The sequence below is a fragment of the Rana temporaria genome, chromosome 8 (genome assembly GCF_905171775.1).
Source record: "Rana temporaria chromosome 8, aRanTem1.1, whole genome shotgun sequence".
Classification (NCBI taxonomy): domain Eukaryota; kingdom Metazoa; phylum Chordata; class Amphibia; order Anura; family Ranidae; genus Rana; species Rana temporaria.
Window position 1 is genome coordinate 135212556 of NC_053496.1, and position 19677 is coordinate 135232232.

Below are 19677 nucleotides of genomic sequence, written 5' to 3' on the forward strand. Positions count from 1 at the left end.
TAAAACAATTAAAGGGTCCAGTAAACAAACTATAAAGGCAAAAACACAGCTCTGAGGCCTCGTACACACAACCGTTTTCCTCGACAGAATCCATCAAGAAACTTGGTGGCAGAGCTTTTTTGCAGAGGAAAACGGTCGTGTGTATGTTTTTCATCAAAGAACTGTCGAGGTACTCGACGAGAAAAAAAAGAACAAGTTCTCTTTTTCCTCGATGGGAGTCTTAATTTCTTCGTCGTGTTCCTCGTCGGGCTGGTTTTCGACGAGAAACACGTTCATGTGTATGCTAAGAAACCCGCGCATGCTCAGAATAAAGTATGATACGGGAGCGCACCTTCGGTAAAAGTCACGTTTGTAATGGAGATAGCACATTTGTCACGCTGTAACAGTCTGAAAAGTGCAAATCGACTCTTACCAAACTTTTACTTAACATGCAGTAACATATGATTAGCAAAAGCAGCCCCAAGGGTTGTGCCAGTGGAATCGAACTTCCCCTGCCATTGTATGTGTTGTACGTCACCGCGTTTGAGAACGAGGAGATTTGGTCTTGACAGTGTGTACGCAATGAAAGCTTGTCAAGTTTCTCCACAAGCCTGACAAGGAACTCGTCAAGGAAAACGAGGTTTCATTTACGACAAGTTCCTCGGTCGTGTGTACGAGGCCTAACAAGGCACCATTTTTACTGGTGTGAACCACTGGCTTGATCACTGACGCCTTTTTCAAACAATCATGCAGCCTTTACATATAACATTGGCCAGATGTCATAAGAACTTAACTTTTTTTGGGGTTACTTACAAGTAGACGTAGGCCGAACGACCCCCGGTTAGGTTCACGGCAGAACTTTTGAACGCCGCAAAAGTTTGGAATTGAATAACAAACCCAATTGAAGTCTATGGGGAAAAAAGTGCCTATTTTAAAGACTTACATGCAAGTACTTGGGCATACAATGGTTTTTGGGGTCCGGGTACTGCCCCAGGGGACATGTATCAATGAAAAAATGTTTTAAAAAACATTATTTTGAAATGAGCATTTATTTTCTGATGCTTAAATTGAAACCATAAAAATGAAAAATAACAATAAAAATTAAGAATTCCTTTAAATATAGTGCCTGGGGGTTCCCACTAGTCTGCCTTCAAAGTGGCCCATCTGTAACGTGTATACAACCTGCTGCAACAATAATGACATTTGTAAAGCCAAAGAATTTTTGTGCAAGCTTTCTTTAATTTGTAAAAAATGGTTCGGGGAGCCAGTCTGTATGATGAGGCCACAATGCACTCGGAACAAGATTTGCGATTTTTTGGATAAATTCTGATGTCTGTTTCGCAGACTTTGTATAGAAGTCAGGCCCCATACACATGACCGAGTTTCTCGGCAGAATTCAGCCAGAAACTCGATCGGTGCTGGATTCTGCCAAGAAACTCGGTCGTGTGTACACTTTTCAGCGAGGAAGCCGACGAGGAACTCGTCGGGCCGAATAGAGAACATGTTCTCTATTTCCTCGTTGTTCAATGAGGAAAGTCGGCCCGCCGAGATCTCGGCGGGTTCCACACTGAACTCGACGAGGAACTCGATGTGTTTGGCACGTCGAGTTCCTCGGACGTGTGTACAGGGCCTAACAGCTGCGGATGTGGGTGTTGGTGGTTCCTTCACACCATAACCCTACAGAGGTACTCTTGATGAAAGCAAGAATTGGCCTAGCTGTCAAAAATTGAAATAATATGCACCTGTCAAACAGGTGCGAAAAAAATGATCTTTGGGTGTCAGTGGTGCCTTCACAACGTAACCCTATAGAGGTACTCTTAATGAAAGCAAGAATTGGCCTTGCTGTCAAAAATTGAAATGATATGCACCCTTCAAACAGATGCGGAAAAATTGTGCCCATTAAACCTACACCAAAACAATTCTTCCAGATGAAATCAACACCCAAAAAGCTAGACAGTCTAGAACAGGGGTCTTAAACTGGTCTTAAACTGGTGCCTCCTCCACCTGTTGCAAAACTACAAGTCCCACTGTAAGGTTGACAGTTACAAGCATGACTCCCTCAGGCAGAGGCATGATGGGACTTGTAGTTCCGCAACAGCTGGAGGGCCACCAGTTTGAGACCCTTGGTCTAGAGTTTCAAGATCCAGAAAGCACTTAATCAATGACATTGGCATCAGAGGCTTGATAACTGCTGCTATCCAGGACTGATTCATTTCGATAAATGTCAGCAGGTCCATGAAGTCTGTGGACAGACACACTCTCTAATCTGTCACAAAACTTCCAGCAGCACTGAATGATCATTCGGAAACCGCACTGGATGCAGGGCTGCCAAGAAGCTCAATTGCATACTGGGTAAGTTCTGGCCAGTGGTCTAGTCCAGTGTTTTTTCAGCTCCAGTCCTCAAGGCGCACCCAACAGGTCATGTTTTCAGGATTTCCCTCAAATGAAACGGCTGTTGTAATCACCTGTAAAAAATAATTGAAAGCCTGCAAACATGACCTGTTTGGGTGCCTTGAGGATTGGAGTTGAGAAACACTGGTCTATTCTCATAACCCAGTAACCCAGTGGATCATCAACTGGAAAGCTCTCCATGTCTGTTTTCGCCCCTGGATAATCTCCCACAATAGGATGTGCAAATGTGAAAGCTGACAGCCCTGGGTGCCAAGGACTAAAAAAAATTGAAAACCATTACTGAGGTGGCCCCCTTCTCCACTGCTCCTCTCATGACCAACAGAACTTTTAAAACAAAATTTTCCACGAGACTAACCTACCAGTTTCTGGAAAGGTGTTTCATAAACTACTCTTTAAGGTGTCCTCAAGAGATTTCATTTTCTGCTTCCTCTGTGAGGAAGGGATGTATTCTCAGGTCCTTTCGCAGGCTTTAAAAAATGGGGGAGCCCATGCACCGCAAGTTTGTGGAAGCATGAGAAACGGACGCCTCGGGGTCACTGAGAATTACTGTATCTGGAACTGCCACGTACTACTTCCAAGGGTTCTGGGGATGGAAAATTATCTGTTAAGGGTTGATGTTTGTCTTCTTCTTCAATGCCTCCAAAACTGACCGAAATCCTGCCCCTCCACCTCCTCCTCCCTCTCCTCTTGTGTGTTGTGTGGCATCGCAAGAATGGTGTCTGCATAAATTGGGCCTTGAGAGGAAAGGAGGTCCACATCTTCCTTCTGCTGCTCTGCATTGAGTGCCCTGTCCATAATGCCATGCAGAGTCTGCTCCTGCAGGAACACAATGGGTATTGTGTCACTGATGCATGCATTGTCACGGCTCACCATCCTTGTGGCCTCCTCAGATGGTGACAGTACAGTGTATGCATATTTTTTCAACAGCCCCTAGCATTAAGAAAAAAAGCTGTGCCGGCCTGAGCCTGTCATTCTTAATTGGAAGTATGCATATGCTGTGTGTGAGAAATAACTTGTTATAGCTTGTTATTATGAACATTTTGTGTTAAAAAAAAAAAAAAAGGATTTCTTAATTTTCCCAAGGATTTGTGGGAAAAAATTACAATTTCAAAAAACTCCCCATGCTTTTTACTAAATACCGTGGATTGTCTACTTTCCAAAAAGGGGTAATTTGGGGTATTTGTACTGTCCTGACATTTTAGGGCCTCAAGATATTAGATAGGCCATAGCTTGTAGACTCTATAACTTTCACACAGACTAAATAATATCCACTAATTTGGTTTAATGTTTAGCAAAGATATGTAGAAGTATAAATCCTAGCAAAATGTATGAACAAAATGTACTTATTTGAAAAAAAAATTATTAGAAACAAAAAAAAAGTATTTTTCTTTTTTTACTTATATTGCAACAAAAAAAAAACCCCAGTGGTGATTAAATAACACCAAAAGAAAACTCTATTTGTGTGAAAAAAATATATAAAGATTTTGTTTGGGTACAGTGTTGCATGACTGAGTAATTGTCATTCATATTGTGAGAACACTGAAAGTTAAAAATTGGTTTGGGCAGGAAGGGGGTGAAATTGCCCTGTTTTAGGTGGTTAAGGGGAACCTTATGACAGAATTAAGAAAAACAAGTCATGGGGCTCCCCAAAATCCATACCAGGCCCTTCTGGCCTGCTGTAGCAGATCTTCTAACCCTGGATACCTGTTTAAGAAACGCTGCACCCCCAAACTGAGGACATGTGCCAAGCATGGCACTTGCACACTTCAATCATTGTACGTCGGTATCTTGACGCCAAATACCGCTGTTATGGCAGCAGCTAGCTACCATAACCCTGGTATTGTCAACAATGGCAAGCGGCTGGCTTTCAGGTAAAAGTGGTCTCCGCGGTGGATTCGTCACAAGATCACTTTTATTGGGGCGGGATAGGCCCCCCTGCCACGTTCCAGTCATCTCCGCAGCTTACCGGAGCCATCGGTAGCGACGGAGACGATCGCGTCCTTTTTCCTCTTAGACACGGAGCAGAGTGAGGGAAAGATGGCCTCCGCTCGGCTCCATAACAATGAATGGCGGAAGCCGACGTCAAACGTCACTTCCGCCCAATGGTCTTAAAGGAGAAATATTTTTTTTGCATTTTACATTTCATTTTTTGTTTTATTGCATTTTAGTGTTAATGTTAGATCTGAGGTCTTTTTGACCTCAGATCTCACATTTAAGAGGTCCTATCATGCTTTTTTTTCTATTACAAGGGAAGTAAAACAAATAAGAAAAAAAAAGAAATTTTTTTTAAGCGCCCCGTCCCGCCAAGCTCGCACGCAGAAGTGAACTCATATGTAATTTTGCGCCAGCATATGAGAACGGCATTCAAACTACACATGTGCGGTATCAACGCAATCGTTAGAGCGAAAGCAATAATTCTTGCACTAGTCCTCTTTCCTTAACTCTAAACATGTAACCTGTAGACATTTTTAAACGTTGCCTATGGATATTTTTAAGCGTCACAGTTTGTCGCCATTCTATGAGCAGGCAAAATTTTGAAGAATGACATGTTGGGTATAAATAATATCTTTGCGTAACATTATCTTTCACAATATAAAAAAATTGGACTACTGTAACTTTACTGTTTTGTCTTATTTTTTAAGTCCAAAAAAATTGCGCTTGTAAGACCGCTGCGCAAATACAGTGTGATATAAATTATTGCAATTCTCTAGTGTGTCTGAAAAAAATGTATAATGTTTGGGGTTCTAATAAATTTTCTAGCAAAAAAAATGATTTTAACTTGTAAACTACAAGTGTCAAAAATGGACAAGGCTTCACTTCCTGATTCCCTTACTAGCACTGCCGGTGCCTCCAGGGCTGAGGGATGGGTCGGCTTTGGGGGCAGGTAAGAGTCTTTATTTAAAAAAAAATTTTTTTTAGGTGAAACTTCGCTTTAAGTGGTTGTTTTAATACTGCATTTAGTGGTGCCCCCTTGTGTTTTTCTACTGTATTCCAAAGAACAATTCCTATCTCTCTCTGAAGCTGCCTATCTTTATTCTGTGATTAGTTTCATTATGGACTGATTAAGTGATGTGGGGAGAGTTTTTTTGTTTTTTTTATGCCTGGGATTGCACCATATATCTGTATTTTTCTTTAACTTGGCATAACATCATCTTTTTAATATTACCAAAAATTGGGTTTTATATAGTGTTTGTGTGCACTAAAATGCATCAAAGTGGATATTTTCCTGAAATGTTGTGTTTGATAAACTGCTCGCAAATATTTTGTGACATTAAAAACAGCCACCATTTTATTCATCGACACCATTACTTTCAGAAAATATATAATATTTGGGGGTTCTAAGTAACTTTTGAGTGGAAAAAATGAAAAAATGCATATTTGCATCCTTATACATGTTGCAAAACAAAAATCAGATTATTATTTTCCTGCTAACTATGCAAATAATTTATTATTTTACTCTTACTAACTTTACAGTACTCACAAGATGTGTGCTATACATTGTGAAAGATATTTAGCACTAATGTTTTTTTTTTTTTTTAACTCATCTGTCAGTTAAAGAAGCACCAGTTATAAATATGATTGTAAGCGGGGGGAAAACATCAGTGCAGCTGAAAAGAACTTCAAAGCTAAATAAGGCACATCAATCACAATCTATAAACCTCTAATAATTGATTGCAATTGGTTTTGTCACTTACTACATACAACAGAGATCACTCAATCTTTTGCTTTTTTTTTTTCCGCCTTTCTTTAGGAATTGAAATGAACTGTGCAAGATCTGTGGATGGAGTCAGAGTTGAAATGGGGATGCTGATAGAGAGGTTTGGCTTTCCTACTATAGACCACACTCAGCTTGTCTTGACCTCTTAGTAGGTTAGAAGACAAAGACATCATAATATGAAGAGTTTTGGGCTGCTGGATCTTCTCCAAATATGCATCATGCTGCTAAGCAGAGGAATTGTTTTCATTTCCGGGGACTTTTGCAGCTGGAAAGGAAGGTATGGTATACTGACATGAGTGGAAATAGTGGAGCCAGTATTTTCCAGGCACATTTTATACTGTTATTGTCCTTATTTCTTATTTAAAAGATGCTCTCTTGTGTGACATGAAATTGTGCTGTCCTGGACTTTTTTTCTGATAGGAGAAATTCCTCCCAACAGTTTTGCTAGTAAAACTGCCTGATTTTTTTTTTCTTAATTATTTGTCACCATGCCGTAAAATAGTTAGGAAGAATATATTTTTAATACAAAGACATATCGTTTTTTTTTGTTTTTTTTTATCACATTTTGTCATATTTTACTGTTATCTCTTCTACTCTCCCAACCTTTTTTCTCTCTCTCCCAGCCCCCCCCCCCCCCCACTTTCTCTCTTTCTTTCTCTCTCCTTTCCCTTTCCTTATTTTTCAAATTCAAATAAGCTTTATTGCCAGTACCAAATACATTTTAGCATTGCCAGTGTTTTATTAGTTTGAATATGGGGAATGGAATTAAATAAACAACTCCTAGGTTGTTATAATTAGGGATAATGGAGACGTTGAATGGAATAGGAGGTGAGTGCAGGGATGTTATTAGGTTAAAGGATAACAACAAGGGGTAGGGGGTGAGTGCAGGTTTGGGAATTATTAAAGGGGAGGTTCACCCTAAAAACATGTATATAACATTACATTCTGCATACTTCCAACATTTACAGTATGCTGTTTTTTTTTTTTTTGCTGTACATACCGTACTATTGCTATTTTCCACCCGGCATCCGGGTACACACTCCCGCGGGAGTAGGCGTTCCTATGCAGAGGCGCAGTGTCTATCCCCTCAGCGGATTAGGCGCGTCACGAGTTTCCGAAAGTAGCCAAACTCGCAGTTCTTTCTTAAAGCGGATGTGCCACGGGAAAATAATATTAAAAGCCAGCAGCTACAAATACTGCAGCTGCTGACTTTTAATATTAGGACACTTACCTGTCCTGGAGTCCAGCGCTGATCGCAGCAGAGCACGAGCGATCGCTCGTCTCTCTGCTGCTCCCCCCGCCATCCACGCTCAGGGAACCAGGAAGTGAAGCGCTGCGGCTTCACTGCCCGGTTCCCTACGGCGCATGCGCGAGTCGCGCTGCACCCGCCGATTGGCTCACACGCTGTGTGCTGGGAGCCGAGTGTTCCCAGCACACAACGGGACAGGTGTCTGCACCCCCCTCCCCCTGAAAGGTGTCAAATGTGACACCGGAGGGGGGGAGGGTTCCGATCAGCGGGACTCCACTTTAGGGTGGAGAACCGCTTTAAGACGTCAATCATCTGGGCGAAGTCCCACGTGACACTGCGCCTCTGCATAGGAACGCCTACTCCCGCGGGAGTGAGCACCCGGAAGTCGGGTGGAAAATAGCAATAATACGGTATGTACAGCAAAAAAAAAAAAAAAAACAGCATACTGTAAATGTTGGAAGTATGCAGAATGTAATGTTATATACATGTTTTTAGGGTGAACCTCCACTTTAAGTTAAAGGGGTTGTAAACCTACGTGTGTTTTCACCTTAAAGCGGATGTTCCACCCCAAAAATATATTAAAAGCCAGCAGCTACAAATACTGCAGCTGCTGACTTTTAATATAAGGACACTTACCTGTCCTGGAGTCCAGCGCCGTCCGCAGCAGGGCACGAGCGATCGCTCGTCACCCTGCTGCTCCCCCCTCCATCCACGGTGAGGGAACCAGGAAGTGAAGCACTGCGGCTTCACTGCCCGGTTCCCTACGGCGCATGCGCGAGTCGCGCCGCGCCCGCCGATTGGCTCCCGCTGTGTGCTGGGAGCCGAGTGTTCCCAGCACACAACGGGGGGGGGGGCGACGGGATGTGACGGAATGCCCGTCTTTTGCCCGTGAATGCCGGGCCGGAAGTGGGTGCAAATACCTGTCTTTAGACAGGTATCTGCACCCCCCTCCCCCCTGAAAGGTGTCAAATGTGACACCGGAGGGGGGGAGGGTTCCGATCAGCGGGACTCCACTTTAGGGTGGAGAACCGCTTTAATGCATCCTATGCATTAAGGTAAAAAAACACCTTGCAGTGTTTGGCCCCCCGCTTTACCTACCTGAGCCCCGAATTTCTGTGGGCGCGATCCTACGTCGCTCTCTCCACAGTTTCTCGGCTCTCCATTGGATAGCAGCCCAGTCATTGGCTCCCACTGCTGTCAATCAAATTCTAAGTCTATGGATGCTGAGTGTATGACACGCAAGGCAGGGGCGTACCAATAGGGTGGCGGCGGGGGCGGTCCGCCCCAGGTACCACACATTGAAGGGGTGTCAGTGGCCGAGTGACTTCGCTATGTGGGGTGCACTCCATACCCAAGTCGGGTGATACTGTCTAATCATCCCAAGGCATCCCTGCTGGGTCTGGCTGCTCCATTTCCCTTTAGGTGTTTTTTAGAACACCCCCATCGCCGCGGCCGCAATGGACTAGTCCAGATTGTCCACTCGTTTTATTCACTGAATTCCCTCCTGCTAGCTCCGCCTCCACCCACCACTGCGGCCTCAGCCTGTGTCTGTCATCTCTCTCCGCTGGGGCGGCTCGGCTACTGCTTTCACATACAGACACAGGCAGTGAGGCAGGATCAGGAATCGAATCCATCTGGACCTCCCAAGTTATTCCCTAGCAGAGGCTGAGTCTGAGAGCCTGAGGCTGGACAACAGTGGTGAGGGGGGGGTTGGGGGGTGTTGCATGAAGAAGAGCCTGGAGGAGTGTGTCTGCCTGCTCTGCCACTCTGTGTGTGCTGACCTGATTTGGGGGGAGGAGGACCCCCCTGCCATGTGCACAACTAGCACTGTATGTAGTAGCTGACTTGATTTAGGGGGGTGATTGATGTGCCTACCACCCCCTGCCATGTGTACAACTAGCACTGTATGTAGCTGACTTGATTTGTGGGGGGGGGGGGGGGTGATTGCTGTGTCCACCACCCCCTGCCATGTGTACTAGCACAGTATGTAGCTGACCTGATTTGGGGGGGGGGGGGTGATTGCTGTGTCTGCCACCCCCTGCCATGTGTACTAGCACAGTATGTAGCTGACCTGATTTGGGGGGGGGGGGTGATTGCTGTGTCTGCCACCCCCTGCCATGTGTACTAGCACTGTATGTAGCTGACCTGATTGGGGGGGGGGGTGATTACTGTTTCTGCCACCCCCTGCCATGTGTACTATCACAGTATGTAGCTGACCTGATTTGGGGGGGGGGGGTGATTACTGTGTCCGCCACCCCCTGCCATGTGTACTAGCACTGTATGTAGCTGACCTGATTGGGGGGGGGGGGGTGATTGCTGTGTCTGCCACCCCCTGCCATGTGTACTAGCACAGTATGTAGCTGACCTGATTTGGGGGGGTGATTGCTGTGTCCGCCACCCCCTGCCATGTGTACTAGCACAGTATGTAGCTGACCTGATTTGGGGGGGGGGGGTGATTGCTGTGTCTGCCACCCCCTGCCATGTGTACTAGCACAGTATGTAGCTGACCTGATTTGGGGGGGGGGGTGATTGCTGTGTCTGCCACCCCCTGCCATGTGTACTAGCACTGTATGTAGCTGACCTGATTGGGGGGGGGGTGATTACTGTTTCTGCCACCCCCTGCCATGTGTACTATCACAGTATGTAGCTGACCTGATTTGGGGGGGGGGGTGATTACTGTGTCCGCCACCCCCTGCCATGTGTACTAGCACTGTATGTAGCTGACCTGATTGGGGGGGGGGGGTGATTGCTGTGTCTGCCACCCCCTGCCATGTGTACTAGCACAGTATGTAGCTGACCTGATTTGGGGGGGTGATTGCTGTGTCCGCCACCCCCTGCCATGTGTACTAGCACAGTATGTAGCTGACCTGATTTGGGGGGGGTGATTGCTGTGTCCGCCACCCCCTGCCATGTGTACTAGCACAGTATGTAGCTGACCTGATTTGGGGGGGGGGGGGGTGATTGCTGTGTCCACCACCCCCTGCCATGTGTACTAGCACTGTATGTAGCTGACCTGATTTGGGGGGGTGATTGCTGTGTCCGTCACCCCCTGCCATGTGTACTAGCACAGTATGTAGCTGACCTGATTTGGGGGGGTGATTGCTGTGTCCACCACCCCCTGCCATGTGTACTAGCACAGTATGTAGCTGACCTGATTTGGGGGGGGGGGTGATTACTGTGTCCGCCACCCCCTGCCATGTGTACTAGCACTGTATGTAGCTGACCTGATTTGGGGGGGGGGGGTGATTACTGTGTCCACCACCCCCTGCCATGTGTACTAGCACTGTATGTAGCTGCCCCAGGGCTGTCTTAATGAGAGGGCACACTGAGCACTGCCCAGGGGCCCCAGTTGCATGGGGGCCCCTGCTCTTTCCCCAAAGCAGCTGTTCCTTGGGCCCCGGGCTGCCCCTCTACATCCCAGATATCCCTCCAGCACTCTGACCCCTCTACACCCTAGATATCCCCTACCTCCTACCTACTTGATGTCTGTTTACCTGCACTGTCTCCATTGTAGGGGCCCCAGAGCATTGCTTTGCCCAGGGGCCCATGATGCTATTAAGACGGCCCTGATTTGGGGGGGGGGTGATTACTGTGCCCGCCACCCCCTGCCATGTGTATAGTGTAACACTGTAGCTGACCTGATTGGGAGGGTTGCAGAATGTAGGCATATGCGATTTACAGTGTGCAGAATGTAGACATGTGCGATTTACAGTGTGCAGAATCCAGGCGTTTGCTATGCTATGGTTTTGTTAAAAAAAAAAAAAAGCAGTATTATCTGTTGAGTAAATGTTATAAATAATTGAAATTGGAAAATAAGTTATTAACTTACTTAAACCTATGTTTTTTTTTTTTTTTTTTTTTAAGTTGATGTAAAGTTTACAAATTCGTGCAATACATGTTCTTGAAAACATGAAAAAAAATTGTGGGTGTTTTTCCAGGTAAACGTGGGGGGGGGGGGGGGTGCCAGATGTAGGATCCGCCCCGGGTGCCAAATGCTCTAGGTACGCCCCTGACGCAAGGTAACCCCCTCGGGAGAGAGCTTACCAGAGGGGGTTATCTAATGTGGAGAGGAGCCGCGAGAGACGCAGTAGGACTCCGGAACAGGTGGATCGGGGCCACTCTGTGCAAAACTAACTGCACCGTGGAGGTAAGTATGGCATGTTTGTTATTTAAAAAAATAATGGGTACCTTTAATATCACTTTAACAGTTTTCTGTCTTTCAGTCAGTCTTATGCGCTGCTACAAATCTTCTATAAAAGTGAAATGAAAACTCCTCTCTCCCCCACTCAATTCAGTTTAGTGAAGTCTAGGATGAGAGCTGAGAGTCTCTGGAAGTGAGTGTTCCTCACCATTGAGTACTTGGGGCACTGTTTCATCCTTCAGGAAAACCCTGGCACGGTCAACTTTCTTTGGGATTGTACATCTGTCTGTGCCATTTCAGTTTCCAGGCTGCACACGCTCAGTATTTTACATTCTAGGGGTCTGTCTGTCTTTGGGATTTTGTAGCATCTCCAAGTATGTGGCGAGTTTGTAGTCTCTCTGTAGTGACTGGCAAATAGTTTGTTTCTGGGCGTTTATTTTATTTCTTCATTCTCCAACATATTTTTCTTTGGTATCATCCATTATGAAGAAAAAACAAGATGCGCTATACAAAAAAAAAATAAAAAATTATTCTAAAGGTCATGACATAGATCAGTGTCCATAGATGATCTAAAACGTGAAAAAGTCCTGATCCCCAGTGCAGTGAAGGAAACAGAAAAAACAGTCCATAAGTGTTGATCAAAGGCTGTGGTGACGATCCAATAGACAGAAAAACCTCCACCATAAATTAATATATCTGCTTACCAGATATCCAGCGGTCTCTTAATTAAAAGACGACCCCAGAAGGCGTGTGGGTAAACACTATGGTAGTTGGAATGTAGAAAGGCTGAATATCATGTACACCTCCGTCTCAAGCCATGGATGGAAAATTGGGATCCCGATTACCATGGAAGACACATAAGGGCCACAATAGTGTAATAACGTAGGTAACATTTATTAAAAAGAAGAAAAAAACGCACTTACATATAAACGGTATAAATAGGCATGTCAAATTTGGAGCTCCGGCCGGAAGCCAACCAAAAAGACCCGTCCAAGTAGGTAGGGAAAGGTGCAATCAACGGGGGGTGATCCGATGCGACACTCGTTCCGCCCGACCGGTTTCGCGAAAACTCGCTTCCTCATGGGGCACGGGTGACACACCGAATCACCCCCCTTAAATAACAAAAAATAATGGCCACTGGGCGTCATCACGCGCACGTGCACGCGCATGCGTGCGCACAGGAAGCCATACAGGTCAGACCAAGCCTAGCTCTGGTCTGTCCTAGGCGCCAATGCGCATGCGCCCGCGCTCCGCGGGACCCAGGGCTACATAAACACGGGATAATACCCGATCCGGACATCCAAGCCTTGGATAGGAAAATCGCCAGCCGGATGCCACGAAAACGGGGCCCGTGACTGAAGTAAACATGACCCCAAGGCCGCACCGTAACAATCGAGGTGACTTCCACATCACATGACCGAGACGAGCGCCTGTCCAATCGGACGGCGCCGCACCGCTCGCGCATGCGCAGTGCCGCTTGCGCATGCGCAGTGGGTGCCCGGCCGTGAAGCCTAATCATCCATTATGTCTTTTGTTTAAGATTTTGTAAGGACACATTGTTGGAAGTTTTGAATAGACAAGGTGCTGATAAGATGTTGCAGACCACACTCTATAGAATGGTCTTTGTTGGTCAGTAAGGGTTTATGGTGATATGAGTTGGGGCTGCTGTTTTATAAGTGGTCCTTGTTTACCACCATGTTTAGCATTTTAAACAGTCTATACAGTAGCTGTCTGTAAATCCCACTCCCCAACCCCTATGCACTCTTTATTGCTCAGTCATATCCTATTTTTCGTATAGCATTATCCTGATAGTTTTGCATTCTGATAATAACATTCTGACAGCCAGCCCAAATTTGGACATACCAGGGACATGTTATCACTCCTGGTGAAGAAGGTATCCTGTAAGACAGTATGTCAATGCGGACTGGTTATTGGTCACATGAAGATAGAAAGACAGATTTTTATTTTCCAATCATTTTTATTGAAAATTGTACATATGAAATTTTCAAGGCAAAATATTGTTTACATGAGATAAGCATTACCGTATACAAAATAGTGTCTTACGGTCAGATTTTTTATAGTTATTGCAGTAAGGAGTAAACTCATCTCACTGTTTTTTTGTATGTTTAGCTATACTATTGAAGCCTGGTTTTGCATAGATGGTTTGCTTGTTATTACCCTGTGTTTGGACTAGTTATTTTTTATCTAAATAGGACAATCTAGTAGAAAATATTTGTGAGGGTGTCAGATTGTAAGATTTTGTGTTGTGACCTAGAAGAAAAGCTTTCACAATTAATTAGGTTTTTGGTACTAAATTGAATTATCTAAACACAACTATTTAATGAGAAGGCAAAAGTTTTTGGTGTTGATGATAATGTGTGGCACCATTTGATTTACTTTTGGAATTTATTTGCAGTTTATTTATTTTTTGTTTTAATTGTCCTCACTTCTTGTAAAAGTGACTACACAAGAAGTGATCGTAAATCTCCCTGTAACACTGTACTACTCTGGGGAAGCTATCAGGATTTTTTTTTACATAATGTGATTGCTTAAACCAGGTTAATTCAGTGTATTTTATTGTGATTAGCTGTGATTGGCCACAGCTAATCACATTATAGAGATGGGCTGTGATTGACCCTGTATGTACCATGTGATCACTGTGACCAATCACAGCTAGCAACACAAATGTATGCAATGGCCATCCATTGGTTAAAACTGTCATGTGATCTGCTGTGATTGGATACAGAGATGAGATCCCATGTTCCTTGCAGTGGGCCAGTACAGTGATCAGACAGAGGACACAGCTGGTGACAGATCGTGCTTCTGCGCTGCCCTGCGAGAGGCAAGTTTTGCGACAACGTCATGTGACGTCCTCCAGGAACAACAGTGCTCCCGTCCAGCCGCCATTGTACTACAGGCTCGGTGTTGAGAAGACGTGGCCCCCAGAGCCCACCCCCTATGTTGAATGAGTAATCGGTACATAGTACCCCTACTTATTCACAAGTTCAGTAAATATAAAAGCAAAACACAAAGGGGCAGGTCACCTAGTTACCTTGACAGTATATGGCATGTAGGGGGGGGCTGCATGCTATTTTTTGTATGTATTTTCGGCTCTTTTGTTTACATTCTGCTTTCAGCAGGGAGGAATCATGGTTGTTAGGATGCAAATGCTTGTTTCTTAAAGCAGAGTTCCACCTAAAAATGGAACTTCCGCTTAACCCACTCCTCGCCCCCTTACATGCCACATTTGGCATGTAATTTTTTTGGGGGGGGGGAGTGGGGGCTTCAGGAGAAGGGGACTTCCTGTCCCACTTCCTCTTTCCACCGAGGGGCTGGAAAGGCGATTAGCTTAATCGCCTTTTCACAGCCCCTCCCTGTAGACGAGCGCCTGTCCAATCGGACGGCGCCGCACCGCTCGCGCATGCGCAGTGCCGCTCGCGCATGCGCAGTGGGTGCCCGGCCGTGAAGCCTAAAGCTGTCACTGCCGGGTGTCCACACTAGGAATTAAGAGGGGGGGCGAGGAGCGGAGCCCCGGCCGGCGCGTCGCTGGAGCCGTGGAGCAGGTAAGTGTCTGTTTATTAAAAGCCAGCAGCTACACTTTTTGTAGCTGCTGACTTTTAATAAACTCAAAAAAAGGCTGGAACACCCCTTTAACAACTAACCACTCATCCCTGCTGCTGATAGCAGGGATGTGTCACTGGTTGTCAGGGTGCCATTGAGTGCCCGCTCCTAACAACCAATGCAAAAATGAATGTCATCCATTTACATCCATTCAACTCCAGTTCAGCAGATCTGGATGGAGCCTTGTTCAATAATAAAAAAAAAAAAAAAAGCGGACCTGTACTGACATGGATGTAACAGATGTAAACAGATGATTGATAATCTGTTTAAAACCATTTTCCTATAGAAATGTATTTCTGTCTGTTTTTCATTCGTCAATGAATGGCTGAAAAATAGACAGATGATGGATCCTAAGCTTTACAAATTATTTGATAGATTAATATGAACAATTTTCTTTTTTTCTCCAGTGGTCTTACCTGGGACTTTCGCTCACGGGCTGTGGAACAAATTCACCTACGTTGTGCAGAAGGCTCATTAGAATGGCTTTACCCAACCAGAGCCTTGCGTATAATTCTTGAGCCCAGCTTGGTCAACAGCAGGAATACAAATGTCTGTATAAAGCCTTCTTTGGAGTTTAGAGGTGCTAATATGTATGTCGAAAAGAACGAAGAGCTTCACTTATTGGTTAGTGAAGCAGCTGAAGTACGGGGAACTTACTGCTTTGGGATGGATGTTACACAGAGAGTGGCCTTCTTCTTACAGGCCAGTCCCCAAAAGGACTTAAGCAGGAGAACAGCAGGATTTCAGTATGAAGTGATCAGTAACCAACATTCTGGACCCTTACTCCAAAATTTTGCTTCTGCTGATAGTACGTTACCTTGTGTCTTTTATGTACATGCTTTTTGTTTTCCTTTGTTGGTTTAAAACCTTTAACCGCTTAAGGACCAGCCGCCAGTTATACTGCGGCAGGTTGGCTCCACTGCGCGAACTGACGTATATGTACATTGGCCGCTTTAAGTTGGCTGTTCTGTTCTGTGAGGAAAGCCAGATCGTGAGTTCCTAATAGCTAGGAACCACGATCTGTAATTTCCTCTAGGTCAATCCCCTCCCCCTACAGTTAGAACACACATTAGGGAACGCAATTAACCCCTTGATCACCCCCCAGTGTTAACTCCTTTCCTGCCAGTGACATTTTTACAGTAATCAGTGCATTTTTATAGCACTGATCGCTGGATAAATGCCAATGGTTCCAAAAATTTGTCAAAAGTGTCCAACGTGTCCTCCATAATGTTGCAGTCCCAATAAAAACCGCAGATCGCCATGTTTACTAGTACAAAAAATAATAATAAAAATGCTATAAATCTATCACCTATTTTGTAGACACTATGGGGTAGATCCACATACAACGGCGCATTATTGCGCCGGGCGTAGCGTATCTAAGATACACTACGCCGCTGTAACTTACTTTTTTTTTATTCGAATCCTCAACGAATTTGCGCCATAAGTTACGGCGCCGTAGTGTATCTTTTGTGGCGTAATGGCGCAGAATTCAAATGGATGTAATGGGGGCATGTTTTTTGTAAATACGTCGTGACCCGACGTAAACTAAGTTTTTTTTTACTGCGCATGCACCGTCCCTGGGGGTATCCCAGTGCGCATGCTCAAAATTTGACCGGAAGAAGCCAATGCTTACGACGGTGACGTCATTCTACGCAAATTCCTATTCGCGATCGACTTACGCAAACAACGTAAAAAATTCAAAATTGTACGCGGGAACGTACATATGCCACCATATAACAGCTTTAACTATACGCCGGAAAAAGCCGAACGAAAACGACGTAAAAAAATGCGGCGGGCCGGCGTACGTTCGTGGATCGCCGTAACTAGCTAATTTGCATACTCGACACGGATTTCGACGGGAACGCCACCTAGCGGCCGCCGAAAAATTGCAGCTTAGATCCGACGGCGTACTAAGACGTATGCCTGTCAGATTGAGCCCAGAGGCCGTCGTATCTTGTTTTGTGGATACAAAACAAAGATACGACACGGGAAATTAAAAATTACGCCGGCGTATCAGTAGATACGCCAGCGTAATCCTTTTGTGGATCTGCCCCTATAACTTTTGCGCAAACCAATCAATATACGCTTATTGCAATTTTTATTACCAAAAATATGTAGAAGAATAAATATTGGCCTAAACTGAGAAAAAAAAAGGGCTTGTTTAAAAAAAAAAAAAGGGCTTGTTTAAAAAAAAAAAAAATGTGGATATTTATTATAGCAAAAAGTAAAAAATATTGTGTTTTTTTTCAAAATTGTCGCTATTTTTTTGTTTATAGCGCAAAAAAAAAAAAATCACAGAGGTGATCAAATACCCACAAAAGAAGGCCCTATTTGTGGGCAAAAAAAGGACGTCAATTTTGTTTGGGTACAGCGATGCAATTGTCAGTTAAAGCGACGCAGTGTCCGATCGCATTGAGCAGCCAATTTTTCACGGGGCTGAATTGGTTAATTATAATAGTAATAAAAAAACTTAAAGATATAATGATATAAATGTGATTTGAATGTTATTTACTGTGAAAAAAAATCTAAAAGTGCTAACATCTTGTTAGTGCCATGCATTTTGTGCTTTGCTCCATAATCTATTTGCTGAGAAGATCTCAGGCATCTCTCTATTGGTTTCTTTCTAAATGAATCCAAACATACAGTTTATACAGTTATATACAGTTTTCATTTCTGAAGAGAGGTGATCTTACTTCATATTTTATAATGGTGTGAGCCACTATATTTAGGGCATATAATCTGTTCAAACTGTCACTATGGGCCAGATCCACAAAAACGGGCATAAATGTAGGCAGGCGTAGCGCATCTCATATGCGCTACGTCGCTGTAAAGAAGAGTGGCTCCTAGGGTATCCACAAAGAACTTGCTCCCATATGCGGGCTGGCGTAACGTAAATCTGCCGGCATGTTGTATGGTAATCTGGTATGACCCCACGTAAATGAAGTTTTTTTTGAACGGCGCATGCGCTGTCCGTGGGGGTATCCCAGTGCGCATGCTCGAAATCATGTCGCAAAAAGTCAATGCTTTCGACGTGATTGTAATTTATGCAAAGCCCTATTTGCGACCGTTTTACGCAAACGACGGAAACGACAGAAAATTCAACACTGTCCCGACGTCCATACCTAACATTGCGTACGCCTCATAGAGGCAGGGGTAACGTTACGCCGAAAAAAGCCTTACGTAAACGACGTAAAAAAATGCGCCGGGCGGACGTACGTTTGAGGATCGGCGTATCTAGCTAATTTGCATACTCTACGCGGAAATCAACGGAAGCGCTACCTAACGGCCAGCATAAATATGCACCTAAGATCCGACGGCATACTAAGACGTATGTCAGTCTGATCTAGCCCACATTCAGTCGTATCTTGTTTTGTGGATACAAAACAAAGATACGACGGCGCATCGTAGAACTTACGCGGCATATCAATAGATACGCCGCCGTAAGTTCTTTGTGGATCTGGCCCTATGTGTTTAAACCTATTAAAAAATATTTATATATTTTTCTGTTACCTAAATTCTAGATGTGTGCCAACCTTGTGATAGCAAAGACCTTCTTATGGCCATTTGCAAGAATGATTATGGTGAGTGAGTTTGTTAGAAATTGTTTCCTCATTTGTTTTAGATTAAACAAAATCTAACAGTTGCTATTGCACTTATTATCTAACATTTTCTTTTCAAGTCGTAAGTGGATCCATTCAGAGTGTCTCACATGATGTGGAAGCCTATATATCCCAAGTGCACATCAAGGCTATAAAAGTATACAGACAGCGAAACAGTATATTTCAGCATGATGTATCCACTGTTACATGGACCAGACCTATCAGGACATTGTTGAAATGTGGAGTCAAGAAAGGGGAGGGAGATTTCTTGTTCACCGGTAATGAACATTTTGGAGATGCTTGGTTGGGATGTGCTCCTCGCCTTAAAGACTTTCTTGAAATCTACCAAAACGCTAAACATCTTCGGAATAACCCGTGTGAATTTCAGATGTAAACATAAACTTATGGACTATAAACATATTCTATAACCATCATGATCTAACATGTAATTTATTTCATCTGTGCATTCCTGTGTGTTGGTAATAAGCTTTATCCAGATGTTTGGGTGGAATGTGCACCTCCAGTTGAAGACATTCTAGAAACCACCATCATCTTTGGACATCTGTGCCAATTTCAGATGTAAACATATATTTGAATTGACTATAAAGCCCCGTACACACGATCGGACCTTTGTCCGACCAAAATCACATCGAAATTCCAACGGAATTCCATTGGAGAAAAAGAGAACATGTTCTCTATCTAAACTCCGATGGAAATCATCAGAATTTCCGATGGAATTACTCCGATGGGGCATACACACGGTTGGAATTTCCGATGGATAAAGTCCGTCTGACTTTTTCCATCGGAGATTCTGATAGTGTGTACAGGGCTAAAAACAAGCCATTGTGATCTGCAATATGTTATACAAGAGATGCTTTTCTGTATTATCTAGTTACTGATGTTTGATGTGGCTTTTATTTCCCCTCTCTGTTCATATGACTGTGAAAGTAATTTTGAT

General features: G+C 44.3%; 1 protein-coding gene across 1 annotated transcript in view; it reads left to right on the plus strand.

Annotated features, from left to right (window-relative positions):
* Positions 1-19365, plus strand: part of LOC120909085 (meteorin-like protein) — a 35393-nt gene extending 16028 nt beyond the window's left edge. The window contains exons 2-5 of the mRNA XM_040320728.1: positions 6143-6386; positions 15528-15928; positions 18642-18701; positions 18800-19365. Of these exons, the coding sequence (XP_040176662.1) occupies positions 6286-6386; positions 15528-15928; positions 18642-18701; positions 18800-19113 (876 nt within the window). The 5' untranslated portion in view covers positions 6143-6285 and the 3' untranslated portion in view covers positions 19114-19365. The remainder of the gene's footprint in view (positions 1-6142; positions 6387-15527; positions 15929-18641; positions 18702-18799) is intronic.
* Positions 19366-19677: the final 312 nt, after the last annotated feature.